The sequence below is a fragment of the Oryza sativa genome, chromosome 3 (assembly GCF_034140825.1).
Source record: "Oryza sativa Japonica Group chromosome 3, ASM3414082v1".
Taxonomy (NCBI): Eukaryota; Viridiplantae; Streptophyta; class Magnoliopsida; order Poales; family Poaceae; genus Oryza; species Oryza sativa.
In genome coordinates this window covers 9,328,916-9,346,408 of record NC_089037.1, presented here as the reverse complement: position 1 = coordinate 9,346,408, position 17,493 = coordinate 9,328,916, and the positions used below count along the sequence as shown (strand labels likewise).

Genomic DNA, 17,493 nt, shown 5'->3' with positions numbered 1-17,493 from the left:
TCAGGGTCCAGATCCAACTCTGAGTGTGTGTATGCTTGTGTTTATGTGCTGCTAGTCTGCTACCAACCAGACAGCCGCTGTCACCACCCAGAAGTTCTTTTAGAAACCGGCGCAAAACTTCTTCACCAAGATAGAACCGGTACAATGCCTGGTTTAGTATAGTAATAGCATCATTATCATCATATAGTAATATAAGATAAGATGTAATAGTATCATTATCATCATATAGTAATATAAGATAAGATACTTAACTATGGCAAAGTGCAAAAAATGTTTTCTCTAGCCAACTACCAGAGGCAATTGGTACTAGTAGTTTGGTACTGCTCTACTTAACAGTTCTTTTACTACCCTAAGAACAATCAGCAGAAAAGTTGGACACAACAATAAACAACAACAACAACAACAACAACTACTACTACTAATTATGGAGCCCCTTTTGCATCATCATGATAACAAATCGACAGAAGGCTCCTACACTATGCCCCAATACCTCCAGCTTACAAGCAACAAGCAAGCATGGCACGTATAAAAGGATCCACAAGACAAGATAAAAATTAGGCACCAGATAATCAAATGCCTTTTATCTTCCCTGATTAATACTATCAGCTTTGTCATTAAATTGCAACAATCATGCACAGGTCACCCACTACTGTTTATTGCCCTAACATTGTTTCCAGTTACACAGTGGGTACTTCAAAGTATATCCTCTTTAGAGTTAAAAGAAAGGATAAGCAAACTAGTATAGTGCTAGTGTACTAGTACTAGACGTAGTGGTGCAGTATAGATAACAAAACTGACCTATCACTTCGATTAAAAAGCCTGAAAGAATATCCAGGAGGCACAAGCAGGCATGAGCTACAACAGGCAAAGCGAGAGGAAAAAGGGAGAAACGAAAGAGACATGTAACATTGTAAAACTATGGAGTTACTACTTCAGGTCAGCAGTGGATGGGACCAAAAGGGAAGGGTACACGAATCACCTCCACAGGGTCTGTGGAAGAAGTAATACTGCTGTCAGCGTGTCTGAAAAAAAAAACGAAAAAAATGGGCCAATTGGCTAAAAACCATCACGGGAAGGTGTAATTGGACCGTACCGAAAGATTAAATTCCGCAGTCTAATCTAATTACCGGTTTACTTTTTCCCAAGTTACTAGGAGTAGATAGTTTTACTCGTCAGGTGCACGACATGAGCTTCAGAGAGTGTTGTGCAATGGTCTCCAAAATGCGTCATAAAAATGCCAATCTCTGAATCGTTGATGCACACGGCCAAATGATCTTAATACTCTATGCAGGTCAATAAGTGTGATCTGTATGGTTTATGGAGTGTGGCGAGTTAAATGTTCTGTATGCATTAGTTTTTGCAGTAAACAGGAGATCATGGGCAGAACCTGCTCAATGTGCAGACCTCACGCCTGCACCATCCACTCCCACCTGCATCACCACGAAAAGCTTGCCTTGCAGAGCTTTATCTATGATATCCCATCCCGAATTCCAGATCCAGAAAAACGTAAAATATTACTCCATCAGTTCTAAAATATAGCAACCTTATATCGGAGATAAGATACATGCTAGTATAACCAGATGTGTCTCATCTAATATAAGTTTACTATATTTTAGGACAGATAAAGTACTACTAATACTCGACATATATTTTAATACTATAAGTTTTAAGTAGGATATATCACATTATTAATAACTTATTCTAGAACGGAGTGAGTATATAAATAACAACGCAATAACAGGATGCAGTCCAGCGATTCTGTTTATTCGTCCCGAGATGCAACATGCGGGATTCTCCTGCTGGCGATTGATCAGCAAGCGAATAAACACTACAGTGTTTGTTGTTTTTTTTTTTTCAGGCGATCGTGCTTCGGGTTTGGGTTTGGGGGGTGCATACCTGCGCCTCTTCTCAGACGATTTGCGGGCGAACTCTGCGGCCGCCGACAGCCGTGCCGAGCGGACCATGCTGCCCCGCCTTCGTTCGCACCCATGCGCCGGCCTCGCGCCGTCGAAGGCGACTGGGCGTACGACGATTTCTGGGGGAGATCGGAGGAGCCAGACGGAACGGCACGGCGAAGGGACTCCACTCCTTTGGGAAACACCCGAGCCCAACCGCGCTTTTCATGAAACGGGCTGGACTGTGGTACTATCAGCACATTAAGCATTGCTGGGCTTACTATCAGGCCATTACGGTAGACCACACAAGGAATAAGTCCACTTTGACTCCCTTTATATGGCTCTATAATCTGTTTCGTATCCCTCATCCGTAATACGAGATATATTGACCCCAACTATTAAAACCGGTACAATTTAACTCCCTCAGCAGTTTCGATGGCAGTTTTCGCTCACGTGACAGCAGAGTCAGCAAATAAAAATTTTAAAAAAGTCATGGGACCCACATGGAAGTAATTATCTTACTACTCTCCCTCTTTTCGTTCTCCCTAATTCCCATGCCAACCGTTGAGCGCCTGCCACTGCTCCCTCCCTAGCCATTGCCAACAGGGCAAGAGGAAGGAGAGAGATTGGGGAAGAGAGCTAGGAAGAAGGAAAAAGAGCGGGATTGTGAGGATGACAAGTGAGCCCATATTGTTTTTATTTTTTCTATAGTCACTTACTTGTGAGACCTACTTTTATTTTATGACTGGGCAACCACATCAGCATAGGGCGGACCAAGTCAAGATGTCTTGTTAGTGAAAACCACCCTCAAAACCGTAGAGTGACTTAAATTGCACCGATTTTTTATAGTTGGAGCAATCAAGATTCCAGTATTGAGGATGATGGATATGAATTATATTAGGATTGTATTAAGGGAGTCAAAGTGGACTTATTCCAGGATAAAATAGGCCTGAATAATTATAGTTAGTTTAATATCATGGAATAAGTCTATTTTGCATCCCTCATCATCTTGCTCGTCATTGAATTGCTTCCCTCAACCACAAAACCTGGAATAAGGTCTCCCACATCTTCGAAAACTAGTGCAAACCGACTCTTTCAGTGGTTTAGGAAGCTGTTGTTTGCTGACGTGGCTGGTGGAACTCACATGTGATAGACTCTCCTCTCCCCCCCTCCCTTCCTCTCTCTTCTCTTTTCTATCCCTCTTATCCCCTTAAGCATTGCCTGGACTACTATTGGAGTCCACCCCTCCAATTCTAACATATTATGGAGTCGCCCACCAGGCCAACACTATAGTAATGTTCAACATATAAAAGAGATAAATAAACTTAGATTTCGTTCTAATTAGAATATTCATGGATGAACGTTGACCGATTATGTTTTTGAAGTTGATATTATCTACTTGATTGTAAAGTTAAAATTGAATATTATATACTATGTGAAGTGGGCGTGGCTTAACTAGTTAGGTTACTTGTGGTGGAACCTATCCACCTTTTTCCCTTGGGTATAAATATATGGAGTATATTGTTGGAGGGTAACAATTTGTAGTATGAAACTATTATATTTATTAGTTTGTTATGCGAGATATTATTTAGATAAAATTTATTTACATATGTGACACTAAAATTAAAATTTATTCATTAGTTATTAAAAATTGTTTATGTAGCATATAAATAGATTTGCCTTATACAACAAATATGTTGTACTACAGTCAACAACAATATGCTACTTATAAGATTTTTAATAATTAAAAATAAATATTATTCTTTTACGTCATATTTAAAATAAATTTTGGCATAAATAATAACAAAGTCATAAATATAAAAACCTCATAAATTTATATGTTTCTTTATACCAAAGGGTAAAATGAACATTTTACTAAGAATTTAATGGTCAACTAACGGAAATGATGTAGAATGGAACCAAAATTTTAGGGATATATAAGGGAATGAGCAAAACTCAAGGCATATTAAGGGATTGGGTAAAGTTTCAGGGGTACACAAGGGTTTTTCTCTATAAGAAAACTGAACTATCTAGCACATGATTTTGTATATATAAAAAAGCAACTCTACTAACATGGTCCACGTAATAAGTTGGACCCATACATCAGACTCATATGCAATACTACTTATGTTGTTCTGTTGTTCGGTCTATGCGTCTCATACATATATGGATGGATTAATAGTTTTTGATAAACGAGGTGCTAGCATTAAGGTTATTTGATATGCCTATTAGAAGTAGAAATAAAATAATGGTTAAATTAAACATGTTCAAGTTATATAAGGAATTTCTCTATTTTTTGTATCTTTAACATTGACCAAATTGTTCTACCTAGGTTTCTTCTTTTGGATATCATATCTTTTCTTTACTCATAATGGGTTTCGTTTGACATTCTCCTACATGGTATTGATGACATTTAGAGCATCCTCAATAACGTGGAACTTTATCATAAGACACCTAAGTTTGGCGACAAACATTGTGAAGGAACTTGGGGTCAATCTCAAACCTTGAATCCAACATTGGATTCACACACGACAATAGTTATCGGTGCTAAATCCAAGCCTATGGGCTGCTGCTGGCGTTGTACTCGCGTCCAAGGACCGCTACTTGCGTTGTTCTCACGTCGAAGGGCTATTGCTGTCGTTGTACTCGCATCCAAGGGCTACCGCTTGCGCTGTACTCACGTCCAAGGACTTTTGCTGGCGTTGTACTCGCCTCCAAGGGCTATTGCTGGCGTTGCACTCGCATCCAAGGGCTATTGCTGGCGTTGCACTCGCGTCCAAGGGCTGCTGCTTGCGTTGTAGTCGCGTCCAAGGGCTGCTGCTGGCGTTGTACTCGCGTCCAAGGGATGCCGCTGGCGTTGTACTCCCGTCCAAGGGCTGCTGCTGATGTTGTATTTGCATCCAAGGGCTGCCGGTGTTGAATCGGAGGGGTGGTTGGGAAATCGGTAGAGGTGGTTCGGCGTGTTTTTATTAGGACGTGGGAACCACTACAGGGCCCTCGTCGTCATCAAACATTATGGCAATTAAAATAGGTTTTGTGTTCCAACTTTGATCACTCTGGGTCATGGATATTGAGTATGCTCCTATAATGATTAAAAAAACTAGGTTGAGTTGTTACAAATAAACAAAATATGGTTTTCTTTTGAAAACAACTAATATTTCTACTAAGAAAATACAATATCAGTGAGCTTATAGCATGCTTATGTCACATTTTTACACATATGGATAAATGAGGAATATAAAGGAGAGGAGTATACGCTATGGTGCTCTAGGAGGGAGAAATAAAATGGATAAGAAAGATAATGAGGGGAAAATGGTAAGAGAGGTCATTTTAGTAGAAAATCATGTAGCTAATAGATTGCAACAATTATACCTTATATGGTATAGATATCATTTTATAGCAACTCTAAACTTAAGTTCTAGAATTTAAATGTTGGCTGCGACTGATAGGCCGAAGATGAAACAATGGAGCTTGTGGACTCCATTATTGAACATGCCTTAAGGGAAATGTCATGCACACACCTTGTAGATCATCGATAACTCTAGCTCAACATATCTATGGTGATCATTAGTGATATACTTTAATCGCCGTAGTTGTTGGCAAATATTTCACCATTGAAATATTACGGTTGAGTGATAGGGAAGATAAGCATATATCCTATTGTTAATTTGTGTTATCTCTTGATACCTCCCCACTGGCAAGTTGCTAGATGTGGACAATACAAGGTATAGTACCTTTTGGTACTTCAAAGACTTTTAGATGTTATGTCGTGCATATAAATAATTTTTCTGATCACAAATATTTGATATTTAGGATACAATTTGATCAAACTTTTAAAACTTCGACCATTAACAACTTCTTGAATGATTAGTTTAAAAATAAAATAAAAACTCCCTCCTATAAAAAATCACTATAACCAATAATTTCTCACATGCTAAGTATAGAGGCAAAAATAAATGCATGAGTAGATTTGCCAAAAAAAAGGTACAATCATAATATCACACGCTTATTAGGTTTTATAAATTAATTCTAATATGAAATTATTTGTTGGAATTTCAATAGTTTGACGGAATCTTGCCCTAAATGTTAAAGAAAATGTCAAGTAGGAGTAATATTTATAGATTTGCCTTGACCAGTGCTATCATAATATCACAAACTCATTAATTTTTATAAACTCAATCTAATATAAAAAATCATAGTTAAAGTTTAAAAGTTTAATCAAATTTTATTCTAAACATCAAATATTTATAACCAGAGGTAATATGATTTTCGATACAAATGTGAATTTTACGTGTACATCAGTATTAGCAGTACAAGTACATGGAGAATGATATGATTCTTCTTTAGATTAACAGCACAAAGATTAAAATTGCTTAATTACCCCGCAAGCTAGAATACGCACTTGGACAGCCATTAAAATTGACGAGAAAAACGTGCAAACTCCTTCACTCAAAAGCCAAACTATATACATCGTCGATCGGATATCTAGCACATAGACACGGGTCATGTCTCGATGCGGCCTTTTTATTGCCACTTGCTCAAATAAATTTCTACGCTCTCTTTTACGCTAGCATAGGTCTCAACACTAGGCTTGTTGGATGGATGGATGCGAGAGTTGACCTAAGCAAAAACATGGCCTAAACAATGTTCCCGGCGACGGCGAGTCCTCTCCCTCCTCTGGAAAGCTTTCCGAAGTTATCGAATTCTCAACTTGGACCGGGAGATTCAAACCCAGGAAATCAACGTAGATTCTTCTTCTCCTCTGTTTCTCTGGAGAGCATTTTATAAATACAAAGCTCCATTGACGTACGTACTGTTGTCGTTTTTCCAGGCACACCAGTTGGGAGTTAATTTGTCGATGTTGTTGTCCATTGTGTCTTCTTTAATTAGTTGCTTCTGTTGTTTCATCTCCATCAATTCTACATTAAAAATTGGCCTGTTCAGAGCTCAAACCTTTCTGGTTTTTTATAACACAAGTGACGTACATGGGGCTTGCACCAGTTGTTTGCTATGTCAAAACTCTATAGCCGTTCCTCTCTGTTTTTTCTTCTTGTTCTAGAGGTGCATTTTTCTCTCTGTATGCGTTTTTTTTTAGTTATGAAGTCATTGCATACGAGGAAGAGAAAGAAGGGCAGGCAAAAATAAACCAAGTACCCCTCAAGTAACTCGGTTACTCAAGATGTGCATGATGGAATGCATGTAGAATAATTTGGTTTCAGCAATAGGAATCCTGCCCATTGCTGCTAAGGTAATCCGAATCGATTCCAGAATTGGCTTGTTGAGACCGACAAACACAGCAGTTATTATTGGGCATATGCTTTCTTCTTCTTTATATCGCCATCATGCCGAAAAACCTAATTACATGAACCTACCATCATTCCTCCTGCCGAACTATGTACAGCAGTTTCGGCAAAAAAAAAAAAAAACAAAACAAACAAACAAAGAAGAACACATGATTCGAACTAGGCAGTTCGATCATGGCACATCAGCTTATGCACTTGTTGGTTTTCTTTCTCTTTTTTTTTTTAGATTTTTTTAGGAGATCAGCACATGTGCTCTTTTTTTTTTTTAGGTGTTGAGCACATGTGCTTGGGCACTACTACTGTTTTGTTTTGCCTTTTCCGATGTCTACTGTAGCCTACTATAGCCTAAACGAAGCAAGGCATCCGACTCTCTTCTGAAGCTTCTGGCGTTTGTTCAGGCCTGGCAAAGCCTAAACGGACGATCTCCATATCCTCCCCTCGAACGACATGACGATGATGGACACGTCGTCATGGTAGTTCCTCCTGTCGCCATGCGGGATCTCGAGCAGCCTGCGGCAATCCATGCCTGCATAATCGATCATGACAGCATTGTCAAGCTAAGCTCAAGAAATCAAGTTAAATTTGCAACAATCTGTTAAATGTCAAACAGGAGGGCATTGTATTTTGCTCACCGGCTTTCCTCGCGGCGCGGAGGACGAGCTCTCCAACGAGGTGCTTCGCCGGGTCGCCGTCGGGCTGCTCGGCGGTGAACATGGCGACCTGATCGACCACCTCCTTGTTGGTGAAGTACTGGTAGAGCCCGTCAGAAGACAGCACGAGGAACCTGTCGTTGGAGCTGATCCGGTGGTGGCGCAGCGACGGCGTGCAGCTGATGTATGGCTCGGCGCCGATGTAATCAACCTTGAAGGCTTCAAGCAGCCTGTCGTTCCATTTTGGCTGCGAGGAACAAAAAAACGGAGGCACCGAAAATGTCAGATAACCAGGTTGATATATGAGCAAACTATACGGTGGTTTTTGGCTGTAGTTTCAATGCAAAGAGGAAAATCGAGATGAACATGGATAAACTGTTCTCTTTGCTAGTGTGGGTTATGTCGAAATTTCAGGGTGGGATCGATGCACGAATTGCGAGTCACAATCGCAGCCCTTTTTTAGGTTTTTCGTCAACAAGCACAGCCTATAGCATCGCTGTTCAGCTAACTGTTGGACAGTGCCTAATCAAGTACGGACGTGTGAATTAGAGGGCCTACTGATGCCAAAGCCTGACGAAAACAGATTGTCTTAAGGAGAAGACCTACATCATTCGTTTCACACACTTCCTTTAATACTCTTTTCTTTTCTTGTGACAGGACGTTACTCTTAGTAAGTTCTTCGACCACTACTACTTACATCTAACATGTTCAGAGAAATGCACGTGTTCAGTGAGCTAGATGCTGAAGAAAAAGATAAATCAGTAACTGCATGATGCACAACAGAGCAGACTCTTGACAATAGAAATATGTACTTGATGTGGCACAGTACAAAAGAAACAGAACTACAGAAGAAGCACTTTATATAGGCCCATACCTGCTTCAGGTAGCCGGCACCAAATGCTCTGGTAACACTGAGCTTCCCCTTCACCCTGCCGTTGACGACGGCCTGCCGATCAGTCAGATGCTGGGACCTGATCCTCCTCACTTCCTGCACCAACCCAAAAAAAATAAAAAAAATTCCACAAGCAATTTGATCAACTAATAACTTCATTTTTTTTCTCTTTTGTCAGTTAAGCTACAGTACATGTACGCTAACAAAAGATGTGATAGTTTAATGTGTTCATACTACGACACAAAGGATGAGAAGATAGTGTAAAAGAATGGGGCAATTTTATTTTTTATTTTACCTCCTCGGCGGCGGCGCTATGCTCGGGAGTGAGCTGCACGCACTGGAGGCCATTCCTGTCGTGCGCCTCGAGCTCGCGCATCACCTCGGCCTTGAGCAGCTGCAAGTCCTGGTCGGGCCTGAAGAAGATGTCCTTGAAGTCCGGCTCGCGCCGCCGCGCCAGCACGGCGCGGCTGTCGCCGACGTTCATCAGGTACACGTCCTTGCCCTTCATCAGCATCACCAGCACGCACGACCCGACCAGGCCCAGCTCGGGGCTCTGCGCCGCGCGCTCCTCCGCCGCCGCGAAGAACGCCTCCTCCGTCCTCGCCAGCGCGCGCGCCAGCGCCTTCAGGACGTCGCGGTGCACCGACGACGCGCCGTCGTCATCGGCATTGCGCTCGATCCGCCCCCTCTTCGCCTTGCGCTCTGCGTCGGGGTCGTCGTCGCCACCGCCGCCGACGCCGCCTGCGTCAAGGAAACAGAGGTGTGTGGCATTGGCCAGAGCAGGGTCCGGGAGGTTGTCCGTGACGACGTCGACGCCTTGTATGTCGTCCCAGAGCACGCCCTTGAGCTCGCGGTGCACGGCGACGTAGAGGTTGGCGAAGAGGTAGTCGGTTGCGTCGGGGCCGTTGAAGCCGTCGTAGATTCCGACGAACACCCAGCCGTGCTCCTCGGAGACGGCGACGTGGAACCGGTCCTCGCCGGCCATGCCCTGCGCCCACTCCACATTGCCCTTGGGCGTGGAGCGGTAGTCGCCGTCGCTCTTGGTCGTCGGTTCGGCAGGTCCATTCGACCGGCGGCCGGAGAGCGGCACCCCAAACCGGAGCTTGGAGGCGACCCTGACAAGGGATCGGATGAGCGATCGCTCATTGCTCAGGCCGGACTGCGCGACGCGGGGCTCAGACATGAGGTGAGAGAAGCTGGGCATGAGCCTGGCGGTGGAGGAGGCCGACGAGGCGCGGTCGAGCATGCCGTCCATGAACGGGTGGTCGGAGAAGCGGTCGGAGGCGGTGGAGGCCGATCCCGACGCCTCGGAGAAGCGCCCCGACGTCGCGTGGAGCGGCCCGGACATGGACAGCCTGGGCGGCGCGGCCTGGATGAGCGGCGCCGCGGCGAAGGAGCGGGAGCTCTCGAAGGTGCAGGCCGTCGACGGCGGCCACGTCAGCTCGTTGTAGAGGCGGAACGACGGCATCGACGCGGACGTCGCCGGGTTGGCGCTGATGGCGGCGCCGGAGAGCGAGAAGTATGACGTCTCGGAGGACGCCGCGGCGGACCTCGGGGAGTGGTCGAAGGCGGCCGCGGAGGACGGCACGTACGTGAAGGAGTGGCCGTGGCTGTCGTCCGGGAGAGGGTCGGACGCCACGGCGGCGGCGTACGGGTCGCCGGAGAAGCACGGATTCTTGGTGATGCCATTGCCCATTCTCCTCTCTCCCTCTCTCGGGCTTTGGATTTTGGGGATCGGGGGGGAATGGAGAGATGAGTTGACCTTTTAGGAAAGGGAGGGCAGAGGAGAGCCTAGTTTTGTTTATGGGAGTTGACTATAGTTGGAGTCGAGTGATGCAATAAAGGGTAGGCCCTTTTTTGAGTGAACGGTGGCTATCCTGCTCCGGGTACCCTGCAACTTACCCCATGATGAATTTGGTAGCGACCCTGTTCCTCCCACAGTTTTTTCTTTTTTAAAAAAATTCTCTCACAAGACACAACTTACTGTTTGTGTGTGTGTATGTGGGTGGGGTGGGATGTGTGTCTGTGTGGAGGGGGGGTTTTCTTGCTAGCAATACTATCTCTTTCACAACTTTCTGCAAAATACCTTTGCTAGCGATTCTACTATATTTTAAAGACACATATTCAATAAAATCACTGCCATGATTCCTAGGAGAGATACGCTAAAACCCAAACTTCAACGAAAAATTATATTACACCACTCAAAATGGTTTCGAAATCCAATTCCATTCAAGATGGTTTCGCTAGCGATCCTATTCATTACACCACTTATGACACTACAAGCAACCTTACTCTATTCTAGGGACACACCTCTGCTATAGGTATCACAGCCATGATTCCTCAGAGGAACTAGCTCTCAAGTTTTGAACGAGTTGGGATGGGATGGAAATGGTTCCTCGTCGGTTTATATAGGGTCGATGTGGTTGTGGGCTGTGGGCAATAATAAATTTGAAACAATCGTCTAAGAGATATATCGGCGTCTACATCCTAGAGATGGAGTGATGATGGGACACCTACTTCTATCTGTAGGCACATAGTTTCAACGCTAGCGAGAAGTATGCGACAAATTGTTCTATCTATAAGCTAGACGCGATGTAGACGAGAAGCCAAAGATATGTGTGGATGTGTGTGTGTGTTAGGAGGGGGGGGAGGGGGGATTGTGTTGCTAGCAAAACTATCCCTTTCACAACTGACTGCGCGAAACCTTTGCCGCCGATTCTACTACATTCTAGAGACACCTCTTCGATAAAATCATTGCCATGATTACTAGGAGAGATACACTAGCACTCAAACTTCTACAGAAAATTGTGTTCATCCCGCAACTTACTACTTTCTCCGTTTCATATTATAAGACTTTCTAGCATTGCCCACATTCATATATATGTTAATAAATCTAGACATATATGTGTACTTAGATTCATTAATATCTATATGAATGTGGGCAATGCTAGAAAGTCTTATAACCTGAAATGGAGGTAGTACATACTATCTCTCACGCTTTCGAAATCCAATTTTATTCAGAATGGTTTGGCTAACAAACCTATTCCTTACACAACTTAATTATGACAAGATGAAACTATTAGCAATCTTACTCTATTCTAGGGACACCTCTGCTATCAGAATCACTACCATGATTCTTAGGAGACACTAGCTCTCAAGATTTTAAAGGACTTAGGATGGGATGGAAATCGTCTCTCCATCGGTTAATTTCTATAGAGTCGATGAGGTTGTGGGTACGTTGCGGGCAATAATAAATTCGAAACAAACATCTAAGAGATATATCGGCGTATACATTCCAGAGATGGAGTGATGATCTGGACACCTAATTCTAGGTGCAAGCACACAGTTTCAACATTAGCGTGAAGTATGTGTCAAAATGTTCTATCTATAAGCTAGACGCGACGTGGACGATAAGCTAAAGGTATACCGTCATGCTACTAGTTTACAGGTGTACAGTAACACAATAGATTTAATACACAATATTCAAGATTAGATTAGTTCATGTGTGAACAGGGTTTACAAAACCACGTGGTTATCGTACGGTTATTGTGGTTATCACGTGCGGTAACCTTCTCAGTTTTTTGAACCACAGTATACCTCGCTATAACCGCCAAACCGTGGTGTGACGGTAACCCCACCCAAAACGGTTTGGTAAACCCTGCGTGTGAACCCGTGCGATTGTATAGAGTTGATACGAGCATGGTGTGTAAGTTTCAAATGAATGTCTATAAATTTATCGAGATATATTAGTTTCTACATCTTGGAGATGGGGTGACAAACGACACACCTACTTTCCATTTGCAAGCTCGACAAAGCATTCTAGCTATAAGAAGCGGCGGGGGTGATAAATTGAAGGTATAGAACTTTCCTGCTTTACAAGTGTACATTGACACGTTTGGTTTAATATATACTATATATATTTATTTATGATATATATATGTATGACGTCAAGATACATATCGCCTTTCCTAGACACAACTCCCAAACAAATACTCCCTCCGTACTCGTAAAAGAAGTCGTTTAGGACAATGTTTAAGTTAAACCTTGGGAATATAAATTATAAATAACTCTCAAGTTGTTGAGTTTGAAAATGTAAAAATTATATGAATATATTTTTCTTGAAAAAAACTTTCATAAAAATATACATAAATCATTTTTCAATAAATATTTTATAGCAACAAGAAGTCAAAGTTGTGTTTTGGAGACCGTGTTGCTGTCCAAAACGACTTCCTTTATGAGTACGGAGGGAGTATAAGGTCAATTACATGACATGTATTGATTTTTACTTACCACAATGATCATTACAGTTTCGACTATTCCTAGATACATCTTCATCTAGAAGTGCAATCTATGGAGGTTAGATTAGTTCTAGTGTGTTCTCCATGTAGTTATATAGAGTTGATACGGGCGCGCATAGGCTGCATACAATAATGCATACAAGTTTAGAATGAGCGTCTATGAATTTATTGAGTATATCTTGGAGATGTGGTGATGCACGATACACCTACTTCTAGATGCAGTCAGATAGTTTCAAAGCTCAGCAAGATGGATGCGACAAAATGTTCTAGCTACAAGAAGCGGCGTGGGCTTTAAATCAAACACATACAATTGTGCTAACCTGCTTTACAAGTGCACATTAACATGTTAGATTTAATTTTGAAATAGACATTTTTATGTGATATAGGTACGATGTCAATGATATAACATATTTAGCGATTCTTACACACCTCATTAATAATCATTTACATTCTTACTATTTATGTATATACCTTTTAAATGCAGTAATTTTCCATATGTGGAGATAATAAATGGGATGTCATCCTTTGGACTTGTTTTGCGATCCACTCATACCGTTTATACTTCTATAGCTCATTCCTTGACATAAAGAACAAAGTAGATGGACTGGGTGTCCGTAGCAAATGATGTGATTATTAGCTTTGTTTTTTTCAGGGTTATCAGCTCTGTTTGAATCCATTGGTGTACCATGACTAAAAAAGGCATATAGTTAAATGTATGCCGTGTGAACACATAACTTTGCGACTACTCACATTTTTTACAAAACAAAAGGTTGCTCATCATGATTTTTTAAAATAAATCATCCATCAATGATCATATAATGCTTAGAACACGGAGTAAACCTCAACCCTATCTGTATCAAACATACTCCCACAAGCAATGTGTCAAAATCATTTTGATAGAACCAGGAGATTTGTGTGTGTGTGTGTGTGTGTGTGTGGGACACAATCAGGAATTGTTTTGCGTTTTTTTTTCCTTTCATGTGTCAAGTACACATTTCAGCTACCTCTGTGCATACAAAATTGGCAAGATTGTGCGAACGCACACTCGCTACATTTTTTCCTCCGCGTGAACGCCGTCCGTGTGCGCGCGGAAGTGTGCAATTTGTGTCGCGGACACAAACGGAAAGAGAGGCGAAATTCAACCGCGCCCCGCGTAGAAAGCGGCGAGTGAACCGAGAGGAAATTGCCAGAAATGTGGGGGGGGGGGGGGGGGGGTGGTTCGGAGTTGAGGCCGGAGACGGGGACAGGTCGTCAAAACGATTGAGGCCGTGTGAGATGCGCTACGATCCGACGGCCCGGGAGACGTGCCAACAGCAACCGCCACCGTCCCGTGTGACGCCACTCTACCACCGCCATTCGGCGGACGAGACGAGGTCGTCATCCATCCCGCCGCGCCGCCCGGTCACGCGAGCGGTCGCGGCCGCGGCCGCCGCTCATCTCGCTTTGCTACACGCTGCACGTACGGGTTGGGCTTGCGGCGGTCCAGCACCGATGGGCCGCGTCTCTGGTCCACGTCCGAGAAGGAATAAGTTCACTTTAAGTCCCTCGACTACCTCTCTAATCTGATTTGTACCTCTCAACCGCAATACCAGATATGTTGACCCTCTAATTATTGAAACTGTTGTAATTTAATTCCTATGATAGTATTGATAGTGGTATTTGCTGATGTGACGTCCACGTGGCATCCTAATCATCAAAGAAAATAAAAATTAAAGTGGAGCCCACCTATCATACTCCCATTCACTCTCCCTCCTTCTCTACCCGTCTATCTCTCTCCCATGTTTTCTCGGCAGCAGTAGGAGGTGCACGGCGGCGGGCGGCAGCAGGGTGACGATGGCAAGGGATTGCACCGCGGCTAGCATGCCGCGCCACGGCGAGCTACTTGCTCCGGCCGCCGCCGCCGCCACCACAAGTCTCAATAGCGAGCGACGAGCATGCTCTCCCTTCTCTTCTCGACCACACGCCAACCCTGACGCTGCTGCCATCACTGCCACCGCGCCGTGCCGCTTGGGCGTCTGTTGACGTAAAACACGAGGCCTGGGAGATCTGCTTAACTCCAGTGCAGGTCCAAAGCTTGCCTTCGGGTGTGTTAGCGTGCCAGTTGATTTGATCCTGCAATCAACAAGAAATAGAAACAAAGAGATCGCGGTTAAATCTATAAATGATAGCCGATCGGCTAAGTGCCGATGACATATCATTTATCTTTGAGCCGATGTCATATGTGAATCGATCGGCAACTATAAATAGATAATAAAGAACTAAACTTACTCGATCGGCTGTAGATATTACCAATATATAATTCTTATATCGATATATATTTAAATCAAGTGATTAGGATAGATCGGTCGCCATGCCGAGACAGTATAAATCACTTGGATCGAAATATATATTAATAACAGGACTATATATGTTTATAGCATAGCCGATCATATAGATCTAGCATGTATCGGCTAATACTCCGATACTACTCTATATCAGGATATTAAAACAAGTATAATATATCAAACAAAAGCTTAATATACTTAAATGCAATAAGATCTTGACATAAAGGGCGGATTTAACATGTCACTGAAGCATATAGAGCGAATATGGTTAAATCAGATAAGATCGACTGAAACTCCGATACTACCCTAATCGGCAACCAGAAGGCAGGCTAGAGATTGATATTCTAAGCACGACTTAATAGATCAAACTCAACTGATGCAGCATTAAGTATGAAAAGAAGAACAATATCTAGACAATCAAGCCGCTGGAAGTTTCATAGAGTGGTGGATATCTTATATAATCTAAATCAACATCAAAATCTAACCTAATCGGCTGCCCTCTACTAACAGATGTTAGCCGATTGTAGGTTAGATAGTGATATTGCCAGAGATTATGTACGGTATATGATAACTCGATGAATTATGTAAACAAGATTAGAGTATCATAAAGATGGAAGCACTAATCCCGAGAACACAAGCCATCATAACAAGTTTTACCTCTTGTTAAAGATCGAAACCGATGCAGCTCAACCCGAAAGCAAGAACTCGTCGAAATAAAACTAAAGCAAAAAGGTGGCGATGCGCCGAAATTGTATTGAACATGTGTGTTTTTACATAGGGCTCGGGGTCTATTTATACCCGAGAATTACAAGATATGTCCATACCGGACACGACTACTATCTCTAACAAACTCTAAGATACCACAAGTCTTTACGGCAGATTTTTGCCCAAGCATATCTCTAAGGAAATTACATAAAATGCCCTAATTAATAGATACAATTGCCTTCCCAGGACTCTATCCATGCGTGGCAATCATCTTGAAGCACCTCAACCCAACCCGATGTCGTACACCAAGTCATATTGTTGGAATCAGCTGCATCACCTAACCAAGTCTGACTCCAACTCAGCTGATCCAATCGTAGCCGATCCGGACTTCAGCCGATTCTTACTCTGTTTCCGCGACAATCTTCATCTTCGATCCCGCTTCAATCTAATCTTCATCTCTGATACTGATATTATAAAATTTGGTCGTTAACAGCGTCATCCTCCCAGTTATGCGCACACCCTTATCTCTCCCTTTCCTCCCCGCTCAGGGATTTATCTCTCTTCCATCCAGTGCATGACGGCGACGCATGTCGTAGTGGCGCAGGGGCTTGGGAACAACATTGCGGACTAAGCCCAACTCGCTGTGTCATTGCGGGACGGCCACAGTGTGTTGACTGTCACCGTCGCAGGTGTTGCGGCAGCATGTATGCGCAAGCCGTCCATCTCGATCTAAGGAAGCAACACCACCACCACCCTTTTATTCAGTCCCCTCCGTCCAAAGTGATGAGCTCATCCATCTACTTCCTCTTAGCGGATGGGCGGCAGTGGTAGCGGCGACACCTCGCGCAGATACCGTGGCAAAGGCATATGGACTGTGACAAGGACAACGAACTTGCCCGTGCCCTCCCACCCGTTGGTCCCTCCCAGAGTCCACGGGCTCTGTGCCAGCCACCACATCCCTTGCCGTGGCAGCAACGCCCCTCTACATCACGGAACTCGAGCTCCTCCGTCGCCACGACCATTACTCCGTCTCCACTCGCCGGTTCCACTCCTTTCTCACCCATTCCTCCTCCTCTCCTCGGTATCCTCCGCAGCGGCCATCGCTCGCACCTCTCGCTCCACTCCCTATTACCGGAGCCCCCATCTCCCTTCCACCATTGTGCAAACAGCTCCGGCGGTACGCCAGGCTCCTAACCCCCTCTCCGACGCCGGTGGCTACCGCTGCCCCGGGCCCCTACCACCACTTCCTCCGTCACCAGTCGCCATTGCCACGGAGGAGAGGGAAGGAAGAGAGATAAGGAGGAGGATAGTGAGTATGACAAGTGGGGCCATGGTTTTTTTCTCTAGTCACTTACATATGGGCCCACTTCTACTTTGTGACTATTGCCATGTCAGATAAGGTTGACCAAGTCAATGAGTGATGCCA

The 17,493-nt window shown here is 43.7% G+C and overlaps 1 protein-coding gene across 1 annotated transcript; it reads right to left on the bottom strand.

Annotated features, from left to right (window-relative positions):
- Positions 1-7,106: 7,106 nt before the first annotated feature.
- LOC4332406 (probable protein phosphatase 2C 31) lies at positions 7,107-10,636 on the bottom strand. Its single transcript, NM_001417499.1, has 4 exons — positions 9,036-10,636; positions 8,723-8,836; positions 7,831-8,095; positions 7,107-7,724 (listed from the first exon to the last, which is right to left on the bottom strand). The coding sequence occupies exons 1-4, from the start codon at positions 10,434-10,436 to the stop codon at positions 7,609-7,611; spliced, it is 1,896 nt and encodes a 631-aa protein (NP_001404428.1). The 5' UTR covers positions 10,437-10,636; the 3' UTR covers positions 7,107-7,608.
- Between the last annotated feature and the right edge of the window lie 6,857 nt (positions 10,637-17,493).

Excerpts from the sequence above, each read along its gene's own strand:
- LOC4332406 (NM_001417499.1), bottom strand. The coding sequence starts at position 10,436 with ATGGGCAATGGCATCACCAAGAATCCGTGCTTCTCCGGCGACCCGTAC. Across the intron at positions 8,837-9,035 it reads ATAGCGCCGCCGCCGAGGAG|GAAGTGAGGAGGATCAGGTC; the intron begins GTAAAATAAAAA and ends GGGTTGGTGCAG. Across the intron at positions 8,096-8,722 it reads GTGCCGGCTACCTGAAGCAG|CCAAAATGGAACGACAGGCT; the intron begins GTATGGGCCTAT and ends TGTTCCTCGCAG.